The 23,076-nt window shown below is 42.6% G+C and overlaps 1 protein-coding gene across 1 annotated transcript; it reads right to left on the reverse strand.

Moving 5' to 3' along the window:
* Positions 1-2,034: 2,034 nt before the first annotated feature.
* Positions 2,035-12,865, reverse strand: LOC119220253 (gastrula zinc finger protein XlCGF57.1-like). Its single transcript, XM_062566260.1, has 2 exons — positions 12,365-12,865; positions 2,035-5,119 (listed from the first exon to the last, which is right to left on the reverse strand). Exons 1-2 carry the CDS (start codon positions 12,555-12,557, stop codon positions 3,294-3,296), a joined length of 2,019 nt encoding a protein of 672 aa, XP_062422244.1. The 5' UTR covers positions 12,558-12,865; the 3' UTR covers positions 2,035-3,293.
* Positions 12,866-23,076: the final 10,211 nt, after the last annotated feature.

Below are 23,076 nucleotides of genomic sequence, written 5' to 3' on the forward strand. Positions count from 1 at the left end.
ATTCTGGATCTCTGCCGTTTGAACCGCGCTGTTGCGAAGTTGAGCTTCAAGGTGCTCACTCTCAAACAGATCGCGGCACAAATCAGGTCCGAGGACTGGTTTGTCACGGTAGATCTCCAGGACGCTTACTTTCATATTCCCATCCTCCCTCGACACAGGAAGTTCCTGAGGTTCGCTTTTGGGGATAAAGCTTACCAATACAAGGTCCTTCCTTTCGGCCTAGCCCTCTCGCCCCGTACGTTCACCAAATGTGTGGATGCAGCTCTGGCGCCTTTGCGTCTCCAGGGCATCCGTATTTCGCACCTCGGCTGTCCGGGCCCATTCTACCTGGGGTATGGCGGCTGCAGAAGCCCTCCTGTCGGGGACCTTACCCTCGGGAGCTTGTCTGTGTCGATTGAGGCATAGGTTATCAAAAAACTCAGAGTGTGCATGAGGGAGAAGTGAGCTGAATGGAGAGATTGCTGATGTAGCAGAAGGGGCTGGCTGCACCTTCCAAAAAAAATCCCCCGGCTGCCAATGTATTTTGCCTTTTTTTAAATGAATTACCGACATGATTACTGCCATTTCTACCTTATTTACTAAACTATATGATGCGTCAGTAAAATACAGGACATAACTGTGGTAACTGTCAATGTGGGTCTGTTTTGTATGCAAATTAAACATACCGCCTCTGTCCTTGCTCTTCTTTTTTTAGCAATGCAAAATCTACCGTTGCATCAGGTAGTATCCACAGTGCTTTTGCTGGAAACCGTTGGACTGAAGATTAATTTATGTTTTAAGTGTTCTCCATGTTTTATAAATAAGGAGTTGGCCATTGCTGACACCAGTGCCCCAGGGAGGCCCAAACCAGGTGGAGAGAGAACACAAAGTTCAGCTGGGGAATTAGGAAAACTGCTGTTTTGCTTTGTTATATTATTGTTCCCGTTTTGTGTTTATTTTGGTTTTGTTGAGTTAATTACTTTTCACTAGATCACTGATCAGCTAGTGAGGGTCCTGTCCCAGAGTCTGTTTCCCCCCCACTCCCCTCCTTGGTCCGCTACAGCCTAGCCACCAATAAGTCTGAACTTGCTCATTTAAACCTTTTATTTTATTACATTCCAGGAAGCTGAATTTTTTTAATTGTTTGCTATCGTTGATATTTAAAGACCCTTTCAAATATATGTTGTACTCTTATCTGTTTTGGTCATCTGTGGGTCTGTGGTCGTTTACTAACTATTTCTACGGGATGATAACCACACCTCCGTGGTAGCGGTCGGTATTACATTAATTTTCTCTGACTTGGTCAGTACAATTAATTGGACAAACCTGCCTCTTCTCTTAAAACTTTGTTTGCCCTGAATAGCTTTGAGTTGTTTCCTGCGGGATATGCACCGCCCTCTTCCTGACTTCACATCGACCATATGTTACCCTGTGTTGCTCCCCACAATTACAACAATAATGCTGCACATTATCCTGACAATCCTCAGCTCTATGGTCCTCTCCACACTTGGGACACCTCGGTTTCCCATTGCTGCTATACCTCGGTCATTTGTAGCAGCGCAGTGGGGGAGGGATGTAGGGCCTCACCTGGAAACTCATACATCCTATTTTAACTCTTTCTGACAGAACGGTCCCCTGAAGCTCAACGGTCAACTCTTTCACATGAATTAATAGTGATCACCTTACTCTGCTCACTTCTCCCCCATGCATACTGTTTAAGCTTTTCAAGATCTTCACCGTCCGGAATACCTGTAAACACACCACCAATCACTTGATTTTCACCAACAATCTTTTCTAAATCTTTCATTTTCCTCCATACTTTTTACTATTATAGCTTTGTTTTTGTTCTTCCGTTTTACATATTAACAACCATCCCTAAGGACTTCCTCCCCTCCAATCTATTTCTTATTCCACCAGACCACCTTCACGTTACAGGCTGAGAATAATGTGTCCCTGTAAATTTTTAGGTAATTAAGTTTATGCTGCCTTTAATTTATTCTTTTCCATATGCAATATGTGGGTTGAAAATGGAAAATAGACAAAACTCAATTGATTTTTCAACATTTATTCACTTATGCAAAAAAATTAAAATGTATTGCCTTCATATCATTTTCAGCAACTCTTCTCGCTCAGCAATGTGAAATGACAGTAGGATTTCATTCTTGTTTTGTTTCTTAATACACAGATACATTATTTTGACAATCAAATATGTACTCAGCTCAAAATGAAGATGAACAGACAATGAGTATCAAAATAACCAGGAAAACATCTAATCTAAATCCCAACAACATATTTCCTGAAAAAAAGGGAAAACAAAGTGAAAGTAAAGTAACATGCAAAACAACAGAATTGAGACGGTCACAAATAATCATGCAGGTAATAGGAGAGCCTGCAGTAACACAAATGGAACATATAAATCAGTCAAACTTGTATTTCTACAAGTTGAAAAGTCAATAAAAGGCTGGGTAACATTACAATTTTAACAGTAGGCAACGTAACTTAAGGTTATTCATTGGAAGGATGTAATTATCTTTGGAGTTGTGTTCTCAGAATATGAATTTACTAAACATCTGCCTGAAGAGACTTCAATTAATATTAAAGTCCAAAATCACATACTAGCCTCAGAGGGCTTCACGGTATGTAATCATGCAACATCCTCTGTCCCAAAACCCTCACATCCGCAGATGAAAAGATTCCCCCCCAAAAAAGGAGGAAAAAAAGAAACCTCAGGGGGAACGACAAAGATGTAAACTCATGTTGTGGCAGCTGGTCTGAAAAAAACGAACAGAGGCCCCTTACTGAAGCCTGAACAGGCAATCAAGATAGATGGTTCTGGTTTCCGGGACATTTGCGTGACAAAGGGGCTTTAGAGACAAGCAACAAGAGCCAATGGAGGAGGTTGAGCTGCATTAGCTAGATACAGTAGAGCCCAACTTCATGCTGTTACCACTTCAGAAACCAAACTGGAGAGCTGCTTGAGTGAAACCTTTATCACATTTTGAGCCAATTAGTTTTTTTCACTGCGTAAAATCTCATGTGTGTCTTCAGACTTCTGCTTACAGCGAGACATTTACCACAATGTGAGCAGTCCCCTGTGTGATACAGAATGTGTCTCTTCAGACTTCCAAATGCAGTAAAACATCTACTACACTGTGCAGTGCGCTGGGGGCCGCAAGGTTGGTGGTTCAAATCCCGGCTGCCCCATGTGCCATGTCGAAGTGTCCCTGAGCAAGACACCTAACACCTAATTGCTCCCCAGGCAAAAATGTAACGGGTTATAATGCAATGTAAGTCGTTTTAGATAAAAGAGTCAGCTAAATAACATGTAATGTGAGCACAGGTTTCTCCCCTGTGTGACATCTCATGTGTGCCTTAAGACTTCTACTTAAAGCGAAACATTTACCACACTGTGAGCAGCTGAAAGGTTTCTCCCCTGTATGACATTTCATGTGTGTCTTAAGACGTCCACTTACAGTGAAACATTTACCACACTCTGAGCAGCTGAAAGGTTTCTCCCCTGTGTGACATCTCATGTGTGTCTTAAGACTTACACTTACAGTGAAACATTTACCACACTCTGAGCAGCTGAAAGGTTTCACCCCTGTGTGACATCTCATGTGTATCTTCAGTTGTCCGCTTGTTGTGAAACATTTACCACACTGTGAGCAGCTGAAAGGTTTCGCCCCTGTGTGAAACATCATGTGTATCTTCAGTTGTCCGCTTGTTGTGAAACATTTATCACACTGTGAGCAACTGAAAGGCTTTTCCCCTGTGTGATATCTCATGTGTATCTTAAGACTTCCACTTGAAGCGAAACATTTACCACACTGTGAGCAGCTGAAAGGTTTCTCCCCTGTGTGAATTATCATGTGTGTCTTAAGACTTCTACTTAAAGCGAAACATTTACCACACTGTGAGCAGCTGAAAGGTTTCTCCCCTGTATGAATTATCATGTGTGTCTTAAGACGTCCACTTAAAGCGAAACATTTACCACACTGTGAGCAGCTGAAAGGTTTTTCCCCTGTGTGACGTTTCATGTGTGTCTTAAGACTTCCACTTACAGTGAAACATTTACCACACTCTGAGCAGCTAAAAGGTTTCTCCCCTGTGTGACATCTCATGTGTATCTTAAGACTTCTACTTAAAGCAAAACATTTACCACACTGTGAGCAGCTGAAAGGTTTCTCCCCTGTGTGAATTATCATGTGTGTCTTAAGACGTTCACTCACGGGGAAACATTTACCACACTCTGAGCAACTGAAAGGTTTCTCCCCTGTGTGACATCTCATGTGTGTCTTCAGTTTTCCGCTTGTTGTGAAACATTTACCACACTCTGAGCAGCTGAAAGGTTTCGCCCCTGTGTGAAATATCATGTGTGTCTTCAGTTGTCCGCTTGTTGTGAAACATTTACCACACTCTGAGCAGCTGAAAGGTTTCTCCCCTGTGTGACATCTCATATGTATCTTAAGACTTCCACTTAAAGCGAAACATTTACCACACTGTGAGCAGCTGAAAGGTTTCTCCCCTGTGTGAATTATCATGTGTGTCTTAAGACGTCCACTTACGGGAAAACATTTACCACACTCTGAGCAACTGAAAGGTTTCTCCCCTGTGTGACATCTCTCGTGTATTTTTAGACTTCCCCTTTGGGTGAAACATTTACCACACTCTGAGCAGCTGAAAGGTTTCCCTGATGTGTGGGTCATCATGTGTCCCTTCATCTTTTTAAGGCAACCAAATGTTTCCTTCCGATCATCACTGTCCTTCGGCTCAGAAGAGTCTTCAGTATTTTCATTGCTATCTGGTTCTGAGGGACAATCTAGACAAGAGTTCCTGTCTAGTTCTGGTACTCTACTGTCCTCTCCATCACCTTCTGTATCCATCTGTTTAGTATGTCTCTGATAAAGGTGAGAGGACAGAGCTTCCTCTACATCATTTTCACTTTTCACAGGAGTGTATAAGACCTTCATGTCAGCCTTCTCCAGCCCTTGAAGCTGCTCCTCTTTAGTGGGGCGGGGCTCTGGGTCCTCCTGTTCCTCTTTAACGTTGGGGGGCTCTGGATCCTCCTGTTCCTCTTTAACGTTGGGGGGCTCTGGATCCTCCTGCTGCTCTTCCTTAATCACAAGAAGCTGCTGGAGGTCTAATAATAAAACACACAATATAGTTAATGAACTCAAATATAAATTAAAGATGCAAGCAGCGTTGGACGGGTCCTCGCTACTCCTTGCTCTTCGGGGCACTGGCCAGACGGTTACAAATGCGGCCGAGGAACCCTGCAGCCGTCGGACGAAGCGTTCGCAAGTCAGTGGTCGTTAACGTGTGTAGCAACGGCAGGAATGCCGCTTTGCAAACTTTATCTTTGACAATATCATGGTCTTAGGCCTTTAATGTCAACATATAACAAGGAGCTTCTGATGTACCATTAAACATTAAAGCCTCTCAAAATACCACACATAACCCAATTTCTTTCAATATCTCAATCACCAGACTACATTTTGTCATTTTTAGATTAGATTTAAAAGAAAACAATCAATACTTTCATGACCATTCCACTTCAGGCAGAGAGCACATACTCAGAGTAACATAATAAGCAAGAATATTATCAAGGGACATTTTATTTGTCAGAATAGTGGATGGTTGTTGTTTTAGGTGATATTTTAGGTTAGTTGTGTTGCCTTTTTCCATTGCCACTGTTTTTTAATAAAGTTGACACATAGGCTCGTTCACATTAATTGGCTCAAGGGGTGCAAATAACAACTAGAAAATGCATTTCCTGCAGAAAATGCGTTGGAATGCAGAAAGCTGAAATAATTTTTAAAAAGTTGCTTAAAGTACAGAAATGAAACAAGCTGAAATTATTCTAAACATTGCTGAAAGAATAGAAAAAGGTGAAATACATTTAAAAATTGTTGAAAATACAGAAATGAGAAAAGCTGAAATGAACTTGAAAGAATTGGAAAAAACAGAAATGGGGGAAGCTTCTATGAATTTGAAAACAGAAATAATAAAAGCTGAGAATTAACAAAAAAAAAATTTTTGTAGTAACATAAGGTTTAGTACTATAGCTGTAATTGTGGTACTAGTGGTACTAGCGGCAGTAGATGTACTAGTTTCACTAGTATTTGAAAGCAATTGTGGTGTACCTATTGTTGAGGTACAGATAATCATTGAGGCTTTTATTTTGAAATAATGGAATTGGGTGGGGGGGGGGGTTGGGAGACAGAATGTTTGTTATTCAAAGCAAATGGACTTGGTAAAATTGATTTGTACAGCGCTCTTCTCGTTTTCTGACCACTCAAAGCACCTTAACACTACATAACATCATTCACCCATTCACTCACCAATGACAGGACCTACCATACACAGTGGCGCCTGCCCAACCAGTAACTAACATTCACACACACTGTAGTCACAGCTAGAGGAACAATGCTGGGATTAAGCGTCTTGCCCAAGGACACATTGACATGCAGGTTAGCCGGGCCTGGGATCAGACCGCCAACCCTCTGATTGGAGGACGTCCGCACTCCCCACTCACCCACAGTCGCCCCAAGCTAATAAAACTAAAGTTATTAATTTATGGGCCTCATCAAACATTACAGTAAGAATTCCCTCCATTGGGGTTGAAATACTAGTAGTACTAGTAATATTAGTAGTAGTAAAAGTGATTTTAGTAATAATACCAGTTGAAATACTAGAAGTACTACTAGAAGTACTAGAAATATTAGTAGTGATTGTAGTACTATTTGAAAGAGCAATACGTATACAACAAAACAGCTTTATCCTAAGCTTCATGGCTAAATTAAAGATAATCATTGCAGCTTTTATTCTGAAATGATGGTATTGGGGGAATGGGTGGAGGGGTGGGGGGGTTAAGAGACAGAATATATTAATTAATAGGCCTCATCAAACATTACAGTAAGAATTCCCTCCATGGGGGTTGAAATACTAGTAGTACTAGTAATAGTAGTAGTAAAAGTAATTTTAGTAATACTACCGGTTGAAATACTAGAAGTACTACTAGAAGTACTAGAAATATTAGTAGTGGTTTTAGTACTATTGAAAAGCGCAATAAGTATTCAACGAAACAGCTGAATCCTAAGCTTCATGTTTAAATAACATAATCATTGCAGCTTTTATTTTGAAATGATGGCATTGGGGGAGTGGGTGGGGGGGGTGGGGGGTTGAGAGACAGTATAAATTATTTAATAGGCCTCATCAAACATTACAGTAAGAATTCCCTCCATGGGGGTTGAAATACTAGTAGTACTAGTAATAGTAGTAGTAAAAGTAATTTTAGTAATACTACCAGTTGAAATACTAGAAGTACTAGAAATATTAGTAGTGGTTGTAGTACTATTTGAAAGCGCAATAAGTATTCAACGAAACAGCTGAATCCTAAGCTTCATGGCTAAATTACAGATAATCATTGCAGCTTTTATTTTGAAATGATGGCATTGGGGGAGTGGGTGGGGGGTGGGGGTTGAGAGACAGTATATATTATTTAATAGGCCTCATCAAACATTACAGTAAGAATTCCCTCCATTGGGTTGAAATACTAGTAGTACTAGTAATATTAGTAGTAGTAAAAGTAATTTAGTAATAATACCAGTTGAAATACTAGAAGTACTACTAGAAGTACTAGAAATATTAGTAGTGGTTGTAGTACTATTTGAAAGAGCAATACGTATTTAACAAAACAGCTTTATCCTAAGCTTCAAGGCTAAATTGCAGATAATCATTGCAGCTTTTATTTTGAAACGGTGGCATTGGGGGAGTGGGTGGGGGGGTGGGGGGTTGAGAGACAGTATATATTATTTAATAGGCCTCATCAAACATTACAGTAAGAATTCCCTCTATTGGGGTTGAAATACTAGTAGTACTAGTAATATTAGTAGTAGTAAAAGTGATTTTAGTAATAATACCAGTTGAAATACTAGAAGTACTACTAGAAGTACTAGAAATATTAGTAGTGATTGTAGTACTATTTGAAAGAGCAATACGTATTCAACAAAACAGCTGAATCCTAAGCTTCATGTTTAAATAACGTAATCATTGCCGCTTTTATTTTGAAATGATGGTATTGGGTGAGGGGGTGGGGGGGTTGAGAGACAGAATGAATTAGAAGGCCTCATCAAACATTACAGTAAGAACTCCCTCCATGGCGGTTTGAAATGAAGAGAGAAGGAGGTCATGTCAGGCTGCACTAATCAGCTAATTAGGATCAGCTGTGAGTCACAGAAAGAGCCCCAGCTCGTTGTCGCGGCAACGGAGCAGGTCCTGTTAGCCCACAGACAGTTAGTGAGAACCCACACCTCAAACAAATGCTTCCTGGAGCAAAACTATTTGGAGTAGCCAAAAAATAATGACATTTTGAGAGACACAAGACTCTACCGAACATTTGAGTGTAGTTTTTATGTCTCTATGTGTTTTAAAACTGCTCTACCAGCAGTTTACAAAACATGGACCCTCTCTTGTCTTCCGACTTTGTCCTCACTCTAGCGCCCACTCTAAATTCGAAAAGGACCCCAAAACTAGTGAAACATAATAAGTGATTATGAAAAAAGTATAATAGATATCAACAAGTTGTTTTTTTTATAAAATTGTTAAGACTTGTGTCAACATTTTAAAGTTTAAATGGTGTCTCTAGCTGAAAGATTGGAAAAGCTGAAAAAGTTGAAAGTTGAACATGTTTTGAGAGGATTTGAAAATTTAATCCATTGGAAACCATGTTAAAAAGGTTGATGTTTTTAATTTATATTAATTCAATTATAAGAGCTAAAAAGCTGAAGAGTCATAGGACACCTCTCCTGAAGGAGCTGAACATTTTAATATTTGAATGGTCTTAATAGCTGAAAGTGTGAAGGAGTTGAAAGGTGCGGCGGAAGAAATAGAATAATAAGATTAAAAAATTGAATAAGTTGAATAAAGATTAGAAGAACAATACTTGGAATGCTTGAAGCATTCCAACTAATAATATGGCGGAATAAAGAAAAGAAGAACAATACTTGGAATGCTTGAAGCATTCCAACTAATAATATGGCGGAATAAAGAAAAGAAGAACAATACTTGGAATGCTTGAAGCATTCCAACTAATAAGGCGGAATAAAGAAAAGAAGAACAATACTTGGAATGCTTGAAGCATTCCAACTAATTATGTAACTGAGTAATCTATTGACTATTTTATTGATTAGTCGACTAATCTAACGGCTACCATGTTTATTTCCATCCAATGACTTTGGATTTTTAACACCAAATGTATTTGAGTAACAAGTTAATACAAATGTAATAATCATTATACATTGAATAGTAATATAAAATACATGTGTAAATATTTGTGCGTTTGAAAGTAAAAGAGAAAGTGCAAATAACGTTTTAAAAGTAACTCAAAATAGCAATAAAGTCTTTGCAAGTGAAGAGCATGTTGAGGACGCTCTGTCCAGACTACTTCATCTGAGGGTGCACAAGGCTCTGAAAGACAAACATGTGCACGAGCCTATGCTTGGTACTAAAAGAGAAAGAAATACACAGAGCTTTAATTATCACGTAGTAGGCTTTAGTAGGGCTGGCTACAATAATTCACCGATTTGCTACATTGCATTTAACATAATAGCATTAGCAAGCATCTTCCACGGAACTTGTAAACCTTACGATACGCTAACAAGGCTTGCGTTACTTTAGTTAGCCTAACTTAGTCATGAGGAGAAGACGTGGTGGCTCCAGCACATTTGAAATCTCTGTGCGTTGCCATCATGCTGCTGTGATACAACTCTGTTTTGTTTCACTGATGACATACTTGCAGACCTTTTGGACTTTGCCACGTTCAACTTAATATGCTTCTCTTTCTTGGTGAATGTACACAATAGAAGCGATAGAGCCCCCAGCACCTTCTATAGTGTATTGCACTGCTGAATGAATAAGACCCATAGCTCTGAATCTTTAATATACGACGCTTCAACAATCAACGTCCTCGATTACGGCGACTAATCGTTGCAACCCTAATTGGCTCTCCTCTCTTATTCACCTTAAAGCCAAAATGTTCGCAAACTGAAGCCGAAAAAATGGCGTGCCCGATTCGAGCCAACGAGCAAACTGTCTCCAGGGTTCTATGCGGAGGAAAAACAATGGCGGAAAGTTGAACGGTTTCAGGGTGATAAACAACGGGCTCTCTCAGTCACGCCGGACGCAAATACCTGTGGCACATTTAGAGCGTTTAATGCGACGTAACACATTTCTGTCGCGCACGTGTCTGCCTGTTCTATTGGCGGAACAGACGCATCCCATTAACATTTTTACTTTTCAATCATTCCATTTCAAAATGATGAACAATGTAGCAAGTCATCATTTTTATTACTACAGTCAAAATTACGGCTAGGAATGTTAAATAAAATGTATCAATCTGTAAACTCTTAAGCACTTTCATATAATGGACCTTTCATTTTAAATCTCTACCAGACGGCGTAATGGATGAAAGCAGAGCTATTTGTATCCACTGCAAACTGGAAATATCTTATGAACACGTGCGGCCGCTATGCTCTCCTGTAAGTGAGGACAGCGGACAGAGCGAGCTCTACCCTTTATTCCATGCACAGCAGTTTGTTGAATATGTCCGTGTGGTGCTCGCAGCAGCGGGGGCAGAGAGCACAAAAAAGGCGGTGAAAAGCAGCAGTGGCGATGCAGGGGGGAAAAAAGTCACTGCTTTTGATGTATTCCAATTGTGGTTGACTGCGGTCACGAGGGCCGCATTGCTAAATGAAATGCGCCTCTCTTTCAGGGGTTACGTTAAATGGGCCCAAAAGGCACTGATCATCTTTGAACTAGGGTTGTCCCGATACCAAAATTCTGACTTCGATACTATACCTGGCAAAATATTTCAATACTTGATACTTTTCGAAACGATACCACAAATAAGATACTGGAATATTTATCTATGATAGTAATTATTAAAACATGAAAACAATGAAAAACATGGCACTACACTATTACAGTGAAAAAACACTAGAAAAATGTGGTCCACATAACCGCAGTCATGGTAAAACACCGGGCGACGTCTACTTATTATTCTGGCGGTGAATTGCTTTGCAACATGCGCAAGCCTTTTAGAGCCGTGAATTAAAACTATTCAACCGACACAACTGTGCTAAAAGCCGTAGCTGCATTTGCAGAACCATGCTAGAGCCTTAATACCCCGCTGGTGTTGGCCAAACCATTTGCCAGACTACTAACACTGAAGTTAATTTGGTACTTGTAGAACTATTTTTTCTTGTTCTTTGAATGAGATTATTCAAAGGGAATGCATAGGCTTTAGAGACTAAAACGCACACTGCACAGTAAATTCCAGCTGTAAATGTTTGTCAAAGAACGCACTAAAAGCTCTTATAATAGATAATTTTAAAAAGTCAATGGCGGTAGTAACATAATGTAATTTTATGACTGAATATAGTTGTTAAAGCAACTTTTCTGCAGTCGGTTTGTCAACATTCAGTCTTTGTAACAACGTAGTTAACGGACCGCCAGACCCTCCAGGACCGGGCGGTCAGCTCGTCTCAGCCCGCAGAAAGCAGCCTGTTTTCGGCGAGTCTTCTGTGAAATGCTCCGCTGGTTTTCAAGTCTCCGTAGCAGTTATACATGAGATTTAACTGTACTATAACGAGTCTTCATAAGTTTTAATGTGGTGGTAATGAATTATTGTATAGTTCTCTGTAAGATCTTTGATGTGTGGTCAGCAGCTTGCTGTACGAGGACCACTACACTGATTATCAGCCTCCTGATGTTTGCGTAACAAGACAAACGGTAGGTGTGTGTGCATTAAAATAGACTGTTTATTATTTGTTACTGTATCCAACCTCCTCCTCCTAAAATGATAAAGCTAATTATTTTATGACTGTGCTCAATATTATATATACTTTATACTATACTAATTTTAAATGAAAATGAAACAAAAGCTTTTTAATAGTAAAATACTTCAAAAACTAAATTAAAACGACCAGCTGACGTCATTAAGTCAACTGCTGTTCCAATTGCGGAAATGTCCGTTCACCCGAACCTGCGAGTCAGGACTCCAGAGTCTGTCTCACGAGTCTATTCTCGTATATAAAATATTTACATTTTAGTAGTAGTCAGAAAAGTCCTGTACATACACAACGTTACTTCTATCCTTGTCCAAAATGTAAATAGTCTGTATTTCGGATACATGTTTACTACCGTAAAAGGCAGCATATAGGTGCACTGAAATTCAAGGGTCTGCCGAGTTGACCGCAGTTATACTACGGTAACAGAGAGGTATCGATCCGTGGAGTCGGAGTCGTTTGATCACTTGCCAACTTGACCAAAATAAAGTAGATGATATTGATGTGACTGATTCAGTGTGAAGAGGGAGAAAACCAACCTGCTCTTTGTATGCGGACTTCCGGGGAGAAAACAGCGTGCAGATGTTTCTTCAGTCGCTCGTTGTCCTCTTTTAATCTAGAAGCTTCCTCCTCGTACTCTGCTATTGTTCTTTCAAACAGCCCAAATATCTCTTCAGCGGTCTCAGCGAGTCGCTGCTTCACTAAATATTTCAGCACATGGACTTCAGACATCTTCACTGAATCACAGACGTTTCCTCCAAATAAACCCCGTTAAAAACGCCGTTTCTCTCCGTTAACCTCGGACTAGCGCTGTGTTTCTAACTTCGGTCTGTTTCCAGCTAGCATGCTAAGCTAACTAATAGCTCATAGCTAAGCTAACTAATAGCTCAGCACGCTATCGGGAGACGATTCAGAGGAAAGATCCAGAAAAAGGTGAGCAGATGAAAGTCCGCCAGAGGTTTATTCAGACGTCCAGAGACTGTGGTCAGGACTAATGGCGCCAATAACACCTTCTTCTTCTTCTTCTTCTCCTTCTTCTTCTTCTTTTAGTGTTTATTGGCGGTTCGCAAACCATTTTGTCGGTGCATTACCGCCACCATCTGGACTGGAGTGTGGAGAAAGAGATTATGCAGAACACTAAGAGATGAGATAAAGAACATGGAGATAAAAGAAAAAAAAACTAGATCCGTTTGACTAAATTTGTTTTTCTTAAAAACTGAATAATGAAACCATACGTTTTATCTGCTTGATTCCCCAATAGACCCGACAGTGACCAGTCCTGGTGTTTTGCCTTCTTAAGTGACTGACGAAGATGTCCCCTCTGTATACTGTAACTCCCGCATTGTAATAATACTGTACATGTTCCACAGTTCCTGGTTGGTCACACTGTGAGCATTTCCCAGTTGGGTGCTTCCCTATTTTATGTAATGAATGATTGAGTCCTGTGTGTCCTATTCTCCATCGAGTGATGATGTTTCCTTCTCTTCTTTCCCTCCTTACCCAAACATGTTTTTGAAATTTGTAGACATGCCTTCCAGTTTCCTGATTATCCCAGTACTCATGCCATACTATATTTGCATATGTTCTAATGCATTGCTTGACCTAAGATTTGCTTAATGGAACTTGTAAGCCAATATTCTTAATTCTGAGCGTTTGTTTGGCCAGAATATCAACCTGTTCATTCCCCTCCACACCAACATGGGCTGGTACCCAGATGAATTGCGTAGTTTGACCTCTACTTTACATCCTATAAATTATCCTATATATCATTCCTGATATTTGATCTACCGGATCCTATGCTGGAAAGTGCTGAGAAACTGTCAGATGCAATTACGGTGTTAATTTCCCTCTTATCTAGCCACTACAGGGCCAATAGTATTGCCAATAGCTCTGGTATAAAGTGTTATAAACTGACACATGATCTGATACTCTTTGCCTGATGCAGATCTCACTCTCACTCCTGCACATCCTGTTATGGGGTCAGAAATATGGACGTAAAGTCTGAGAAGTGCTGATCAAAATAATTCTGTACTATGCGCCATGCTGGCATTTGCTTCTACTTATCCTTCAATTATTGATGTATCCTAAAGTCTACCTTTGGAGATGGGAATAACCAGGGAGAAATGGAGGAGATTGAGACTGCAGGGCAATACTGTAGTTGACACAACCCTGCTTTTCCCGCCATTACATCGCCTACCCACCCAAAGCTTGTGTGGTTGGAGTTCCCAGCAGTCTGTCAGAATGCTTTTGGTTGGGTGAGTTCCACAATGCCCCTGGAGATTAATCCAGTATCCAGCATTAATTTAACTCTTCTAATCCTCAGGGGCATCCCTCCCACTTCCACTTGCATTGCTGATACCGGAGATGTTGTGAATGATCCACTGATGATTCTCAATGCTTGAGCTTGCAGTACATCCAATTTCTTGAGGTTTGTTTCTGCTGCTGACATGTGAGCTACACACCCATAGTCAAGGACAGATCTCACGAGTGCCCAGTGTATATTTTGCAACGATGCTCTACTTGCTCTCCATTCCCTTTCTGTCAAACACCGGAGTATATTGACGACTTTTCTACATTTATTCTTGACCTTGTCTAAATGTATGTTCCATGTGAGCTTTTCATCAAACCAAATCCCCAGACGGTTTTAACTTGCTCCAGATTTTTATTATACAATTTTAGGGCGATGGGTGCGATCTTACGCCATTTCAAGAAGCAAATAACTTGTGTTTTGTAACTTGTGACAGCTTGAATCCCCATTTGATGACCCATTCCTCCACCACCGCTATTGCAGCTTGCATTTGGCTCTTAACAAATGATACATTGCGGCCTCTTACCCAAAGAGGACTATATACACTACCTTGCGGAGTTCCATTATCCACAGTATATACTGTATATTTGAATATTACCTGTATTTTCCGATCAAGTAAAATGTCCTTCACCCAGTTATATACCCTGCCACCTATTCCCATTGAATTCAACTTAATTAGTTACCCTTCTTTCAATAGCATGTCATATGCTTTTTCTACATCAAAGAAGACAGCTATTACTACTTCTTTGTTAGTCTGTGCTTTCCTGATGTCTGCTTCTAAGCAAAAGACAGAATCCATAGTACTTCGACCCCTACGGAACCCACTTTGATGTGGGGATAAAAGACCTTTACTCTCTATTAAGAATGTTAGTCTTTCTGTCACCATCTGTTCCATGATTTTACATAAGTGAGATGTTAGGGCAATAGGTCTTTTGAAGGAGATAAATTTGACTGTTCAGCCACGGTGGATAACTTCCGGTTCTCGTCTCGTCAAAATAAAACATCTGCGTTTTTGTTAACGTGCTCTACACGTTGATCCAAACATATTCTGTCTAAATCAGTGTTTTCCCTACATTATTATGTCGCGCATAACTCCGTGTGGCGCTCGCAGCAGCAGCGGAGCAGAGAACAGTAGGAGCTAGCACAAATTGTGGAACTGGCAACTTGCTGAGTTACTTCCTGTTGCTGGTTGCGGTCCCACGGTGAGTCGTGGCAACTGTTGTAAATATGCATAAGATGTATTGTGCAATTAACCCAATTTGTATGTATTAATGAATGCTTTGCTTTTGTAACATGTTTTTGTTTGATGTTTTTGTTTTGTTGTGCATTTCCTGTTATGAGTTATATGCTTTTATTTTTAAGGCCGTTTTAGGGTTGATAAGGGAGAAAAAAAAGTACAACCACCAATCGGAAAGGACGTTACACATTGTAACGTTTAAAATAATAACCTTTTTGATAGAAATAGATCGGTTTTTACTACATACAGTACCAATAGACACATCTTATTCGTACCAAAGTTTGGTACTGTATATCTATTTTCATACACTCTTTATATAACTGATATGTCTAGTAATCAAATCATACACTTTGTACACGCTGTGGGCCTAAAACCCCTCCCACATTGCCATTTTGCACGTTGCAGTTATCCTGTACATCGTGCTGCATGTTGAGTGTTCTTCTGATCAAGGTTCAAAAACAGAAGGGAATATGGAAAAGTAATTGGCAAAGCATTAATGTAGTTCCTTAGTGTGATAATGTAAGTAATAGCATTGCAGTAATCCCCAAATTAATCATAACACTACATTTTGAATGAAAGAAAAAAATAATTAACCTCAACAACTCAAATGTTGATTTGATCAGCTTAGACAAATATTGTAGGTGGTGTATTACACCTGCAGATGAGGAACCTATGTTGTATTCTAGCATTGTTGTAATAAAGAGGCAGCATTACTGCGTCTCTTGTTATTTTTGAAATATCTGTGGCGATGAATACAAAGGCAGACTGGGGAGCTTTCAAGATGTGGAAGTATGAGTCGGAGAGAAGGGGGTTGGTAGCATCTAATTCATTAAAGATTAAAGATCCTACAAAAGGTTATGAAATTTGTACCCTCTCTCACCCAAAAACACTGTCACGACGCGGGGTGCGAGGGCAAGGAGGGAGGACTTAGACGGAGAGTTAATGAAAAAATAAAATGACTTTAATAGTCATAAACTCAAAATCAAAATCGCTCCAGCCAAAAAGGGGAGAAAGGAGGAGAAAACAAAACAGACAAAAAACAAGGACCTGGACTTGAAAATACGAGAGACTTACTTGACATGACATGACATGACATGACATGGTGGACACAGGTGGAAACGATCAGGCACGGCACACAATCACAAGGGAAGACAGGACAAGGCAGAAAGTGAAGTCACCCAGGAACACAAGAGACATGAAAACTACAAAATAAGACATAGAGCAGACCCAAACCGTGACAAACACGTTATTCTTGTTTTTATGAGTTTCTGAGGAGATTGGTTGACACGGATCTGGACTCCCCCCCTCCCCTCACTGCTCCTCCAGCTGCAGCCGCCTCAGCAAGACGCAGCACAAGCAAACCTTCCTTTTCCGATGGCAGGGGCACAAGGGACAGTACTCGTTTTCAGACCCTGGTCAGATGCAGATGTGGCTGAAGCAATGAGTCACGTCTGCAATCCTAAGGACAATCTTGCTCAATGGGAGACTGATCTTCAGCAATTTGTCAGAGAATACCGTCCGACCATGTCAGAGCTGCGGCGGGTAACGAGCAAACTTCTGAGAAAAGACTGTCACAAAGTTCAACGTGTATTCACACCAGCAAGAATGTCTTGATTATGAGGAGGGCACAAACGCGGACTTTAGGAACACCGTCGATGCTCTCATTGTTGCTGTAAAGGAACAATTTTCTTTGAGACTGAACCTTCCAACAGTCATCCCTATGACACAAGGGCCACATGAAACATGCAGCTCATTTCTGGCACGTGTGACTTAACCGACCTAATCCTATGGGGGCACAGCCCCTGATGCCATATGAAGTCCATCTGAAGAAATACTTTATGGACAGAATGAGACCCGAACTCCTAGAGATGGCGGAGAGTTCGTGTTTAACCTGGAGAACGTGTGCTCTTGCAGACATTCTACAGCACGCAGAATATGCTGAAAATGAGTTACACAGGAAAGAGAGCAGACTAAAAAGTATTGAAAAAGCTTATTTTAAGAAATCCACGCGCTTGCAGAGCCAACAATTTGCCCAAGGCCTACATGGAAGAGGTGATGGAAGAGCTCGTGGCAGAGGCATATCGGACTGGACTTACAAGGGTTATGATCCAGATGTGTGTTACATTTGTGGAAGACAAGGACATTGGCAAGCACAGTGTCCTGAGCAAAAGAGCATGAGACACACCACATGTCTGATGGAGGGAGGCAGCGGGAGGGGCGGACCCCAGAGACAGAACACCCCACCACAGAGGAGAAACAACAACTGCACATGTGACGCCCACCAATGTGTTTACACATGTGTGTCAATGTGTTTGGTAACACAGTATATTGTACAGCATATTGTATGTAAATGTATGTAACTGAAACTGTTATGATTACTTGTATTGCGTGTACATTACACCCTATAGCCAGCAGGGGGCAGAGTGGCGCTCTATTTCGCTATAGACAGGTTTTGCGGCAGTGGAGCAGTTTACGACCACTACGTTGTGAGTGACGTTTCCTCATTCTGCGGAGCGAAGCGCAATGACCAAGGAGTGAAAGAGCTGTGTGTCATTTGTGTGTTCTGTTTACAGAATCACATCATCCGCATACTTGGTACCAATCCTGGTACCTGTAACACACACACACACGTCATACATTGCATGTTGAATAACTAACATTGATGATTTCTTGCCATCCAGTAATACATGTGTTTGACTCAAGAGCATTTGGCATTGTGGTGGAGCTCAACATCAGATGGCATTTAAAAAAAAAAAAACTGAAGACTAAATTCTTATTATTTTAGATGTTTAACTACAGTCCCAAACCCCTTCTATATGTATATGGATGAAAACTATTAGTATACCTTGATGCATTAATTACTCATAACATTTGAGAAATTGCGCACCCACCCACACAGTACTGCAGAGAAAGATTACATGCATGAACACAGGGCGAGATAGAAGGTATGAGGAAGTATGACATGACCAAAAGTTTGAGAAAGAGAGATTATGGTTGAAGCATATGTATTGGTCAGAGGAGGCTGCTGCTGTGTCTGTATCTCTCTCTCCCTCCCAGGAAAAAGTGTTTCTTGGTTCTACTCAGCACATTTCATTGGCTAAACCATCTCACTGGGCATGGCAGGATCTTGGTCCATGGTTGCAGCGGTGTCTCAGCCTAGTTCAGACCGGGTGCAAAGGATCCTCAAGAAGAGAATAGCGCTAGTGGTAATAAAGGTCGCACTACATTAATCACACGAGTAGGTGTACATAGAGCAGTAGAGCTTCAGCTCATCAAAAGAGACTTGTAATTTTTAGCATACGGCTAGCCTACAAAAAATAAATAAATAAATTTGCTCTAAAACAAGTGACTTATCTGGGATATGTAATCACAGCAGAGGGCAAATCCCTCTCTCCCAAACGTTTTGCGGCTATTTAATCGGTACCAAAACCAATTTGCATAAAAACTAATGATGAGCTTTTAAGGAATGACTTCATACTATAAACAGTGGATCCCAAATTATTCAGAAAGAGAGGCATCCCTCTCGTCCATGGTAAAGGCCTCAGCGCGCATGACTAACTGACTTGGACTACCGAAGCTGAAAAGGCTTTTCAGAACTTAAAGACTTTTTATCACAGGCCCCGACTTGGGCCTGTCACGACCCGACTTACCGTGCACTCAGTTCATAGACCAGAAGGACTGTTACATGACATCAGTTTTGAAACTTAGGCCCGTTGCCTACTTCTCCTCAAAACTTGACCCAGTCGCTTCGGGTCTTCCTCTCTGTTTGCAAGCAATGGCAGGAGCAAGCAAGCCATTTAGCGTCACATGACATTGTGGGCTACTCTGACGTTACACTTATGGTCCCACATGCTGTCTCCCATATCTTACATGCCCAGAAGACTTTTTACCTCTCTGCTCAGAGATGGCTCAGATATCATTATGATATGTATATATCACAGATATCACAGTGTTAGAACTGCCTAACATTACGGTCAAACGATGCTATGTCCTTAACCCAGCTACACTTCTTCCAACTGCAGATGATGGAGAGCTTCATGATTGTGTCGAGGTCTTGCAGCAGACATGCATTCCAAGGCCTGATCTGTTGGACATGCCTCTTCCAAATGCCGATTTTGAGCTGTTTGTAGACGGTCTGCTTCTCGCTCATCCAAAACGGCCAGCGGTCAGGTTGGGTTTACAGTGGTTACACCACATGGCACACTTGTTAGTATCGGGCTTCCATCACACTTCTCAGCACAGGCAGCAGAGTTGATTGCACTCATGGAGGCATGTAAGGCAGCTGAAGGTAAAACACTTAACATCTACACTGACTCACGTTATGCTTTTGGCGTGGTACATTATTTTGGAGCTCTTTGGAGACACGGAGGGTTTCTTACGTTGTCTGGCAAGTCTATTGCACATTACACCCTTGTCTCGGCTCTTTGGATGCCATTTTGTTACCAAAAGCCATTGCAGTCCTTATTTGTGAAGCTCACACCTCTTCTCTTGACCCTGTATTTATAGGGAACAGGGGAGCCGATGCAGCGTGAAGGAAACAGCCTCACGCGGCCCTCACTCAAACGCTTTTTACGGCAACCGATTCCAGTCCTTATGCTGATCCTTCCACACCTAAGTCTCTCGCTGGTGCACAGGAGCGTCCCCTGTGGAAACAACCTGGTGCCATTCTTGAGATCAGAATCTACATGGGGCCAGAAAGTGTTTCTCACCTAGTGTGAGAGGATGGGGTTCTAAGTTTTAGAAACGGATGGTTGCCCCTGTTACGTTCCTAGGACTTCCTGTACAGGAAAACCTTTCAAGTTGGAGTCGGAGGAAACGTAACACGACACCTGAAACCTGAGCTGGAGCCAACGTGAGAAGATTGCATTCATAAGACCTGTCAAGAACAAAAGTGTTTGCCACATGCTCTCTTCCACATTTATGCTTACTTGTCTCACGGAAGAGATCATGTGGGCAAAGGGGGGATGTGCACTGCTAGAAATGAGCATGCTGAGATATTGTGCTAACCTCTCCCCCTCACTCTCAGTACGGCACAGACAGGTGAAAGCGGCATTTCCATCACCGGCTATTGGAGTCCAGCACCACCTGAAACCAGGAGACTGGGTCCTCATTAAAGACCACTAGGGAAAGCACTGGAAGCAGAGACGCTACACGGGGCCCTTCCAAGTACTCCTGACCACAGAGATGGCAGCTAAGGGTGAAGGGAAAGTAACGTGGGTCCATGCAGCCACTGCGAATGCATCCCGAATCCAGGAGGCGAAGGGGCACCTCCATCTGGTTCCGGTTAAGGGGTTGAAGGAGGAAAGCGCCTTCCCCCCACTGCAATGTTCAAGACACTACCGAGCCCAGCAGAGATGGCAGAGACAGCAAAAGTCAACACCACCCGGAAAACAGCAACGGAAGACAGAGATAAATAGCCCCAAGGAACACTTGCAGAGAACATGGTTGGAGCCTGAGTATGAAAATGTATCACTACCACAGGCCACTTTAGTACTGATCCCCAATGAATTGCAACCTCCTCATGTGAATGCCACAGATTCCAGCCTTCTCCATGGCTCCAATAGGGAATTTCAGGAAGGAAAATTCATTTTACACTGTCCAGCTGAACCATTTGATAAGATTGAGTGTTTGTGCCACAGGGCATAAAACAGTAGTCCCCCCTCTCCCTGGTGTCAGATCTTCCTGCTCCTCTGAGGGAGAAGGAACAATCTTTCCCTTTTCAGCTGAATTGTAGTCATTGGACTTCTGTCTGTACTTACGGCTTGTGTTGATGATTTCTGTATTCTTTATCATTTTGCTATATTCTAGTTAGTAATAAATACTTAATCATAAAGCGAGTTCAAGATACTTTTGATTTCTCACAAGGCTTCAATCCACAAATTTCCACCACAGAGTTCTCCCTCCAAACAGAGAGTCGGGCTACTACAGCCGCTACTTCACCGTTCCAAAGGAGGATGGGGGTTTGCGTCCGAAAGGGAGAAGAGATACTAGATCTCCACCATTTGAACCGCGCTTTTGCGGAGTTGAGCTTCAAGATGCTCACTCTCAAACAGATCGCTGCACAGATCAGGTCCGAGGACTGGTTTGTCACGGTAGATCTCGAGGACGCTTACTTTCCATCCTCCCACGACAGGAAGATCCTGAGGTTCGCTTTTGGGGAGAAAGCTTACCAATATTGGGCTCTTCCGTTCGGCCTAGCCCTCTCACCCCGTACGTTACCAAATGCGTGGACGCTGCTCTGGCACCATTGTGTCTCCAGGGCATCCGCATTTTGAACTACATAGACGACTGGTTGATTCTAGCGCCAACCGTGCGGCTGGCGGCCCAACATCGAGGTGTTGTGCTTGCCCAAATCAACCGTCTGGGGCTGAGACTCAATGCCAGGAAAAGCGTGCTGTCCCCAGGGCATAGGACCACCTTCCTGGGCGTTGTTTGGGATTCGACCACGATGCGGCCGCATCCGTCTCCCGCTCGAGTAGTTTCGATCCTCTCTGCAGTCAAGCAGGACAAGCTAGGCCAGCCACTCACTTTGAAAAAGTTTTAAAGACTGTTAGGTCTCCTGGCAGCAGCATGGTGGCTCAGGGCTATGGGGTTCTCCTCGAGGGGAAACCAGCGCCGTCTGATCAAGGTCACTCGGCGTTGCCTGCTGGCTCTGGCCATATGGGGGCAGACGCCCTGTCGAGACAGTGGCCGAGGCCCGGGGACTGTACTCCACGCCGAGGTGGTGAAGGCTCCTGTGGAAAGGCGGTCTTACCGAGGTAGACCTGTTTGCCTTCAGAGAGACCACTCACTGTCCTCTGTGTTGTTTACCCTCGCCTCGAGCTATGGAAACAGTCGGCGAGGCCCTCGAGGGGACCCACCTCCTAGGAGCCGGTCTCTCGACCGAAGTCGTGGAGACCATCCGCCACTCCAGAGCACCCGCCACGAGGAAGGCGTACGCCGGTAAATGGAAGCTGCTTTGTCACTTGGTGTGGGCAACGACATCTGAACCCAGTTAACTGCCCAGACGGTTTAGTACTGGAGTTCCTGCAGGAGCATTTTGCCACAGGTTTATTCCCGTCCACCAAAGTATATGTGACGGCACTGTCGGCATCCCACTAGACTGGTGTTCTCTGGGGAGACACCCGCTGGCATCCCGCTTCTTTCGTGACACCCTGAGGCTTAGGCCAGCAGCCAGCACTAGAGTCCCGTGGGACTTGGCCATCGCACTAGACGGTCTCTCCGGTGCTCCCTTCGAGGCCATGGTGGAGGTTGCAGTGAAGTATGTGGCTCTTAAGACCGTCTTCCTGCTCGCTATTTCATCCCTCAAGAGAGTTGGAGATATGCAAGCCCTCTCGGTGGCCCCATCGTGCTTGGAATTTGCACCCGGTGTGGTGAAGGCGTTCTTCTTCCTTCCCCCGGCTACATTCCTAAGGTCCCATCTGCTACAGTCAGGCCTATTGTGCTGCAGGCTTTCAGTCCTCCCCCGTTCCTGAGAAGAAGTATCGGACCAGGCGAAGCTTAACCTCCTCTGCCCATTCAGAGCCCTAGACCTGTACGTCCGCAGGACCTCGCTGTGTAGGCTCTCCGAACAGCTGTTTGTGTGTTTCGGGCCTCCCAAACACTGGCGGCCCGGTAATTAAGCAGAGGGTGGTTGAGGCCATCACGCTTGCTTATGAATCGGCCGGCCAGCCCACACCTTGGCTGTCCGGCCCCATTCTACTAGG

The sequence above is a fragment of the Pungitius pungitius genome, chromosome 12 (genome assembly GCF_949316345.1).
Source record: "Pungitius pungitius chromosome 12, fPunPun2.1, whole genome shotgun sequence".
Lineage (NCBI taxonomy): Eukaryota > Metazoa > Chordata > Actinopteri > Perciformes > Gasterosteidae > Pungitius > Pungitius pungitius.

Bases quoted from the DNA above. Each gene is read 5' to 3' on its own strand.
- LOC119220253 (XM_062566260.1), bottom strand. From the start codon at position 12,557: ATGTCTGAAGTCCATGTGCTGAAATATTTAGTGAAGCAGCGACTCGCT. The intron at 5,120-12,364 runs GTTGGTTTTCTC...TTTTATTATTAG, and splicing joins AGTCCGCATACAAAGAGCAG to ACCTCCAGCAGCTTCTTGTG.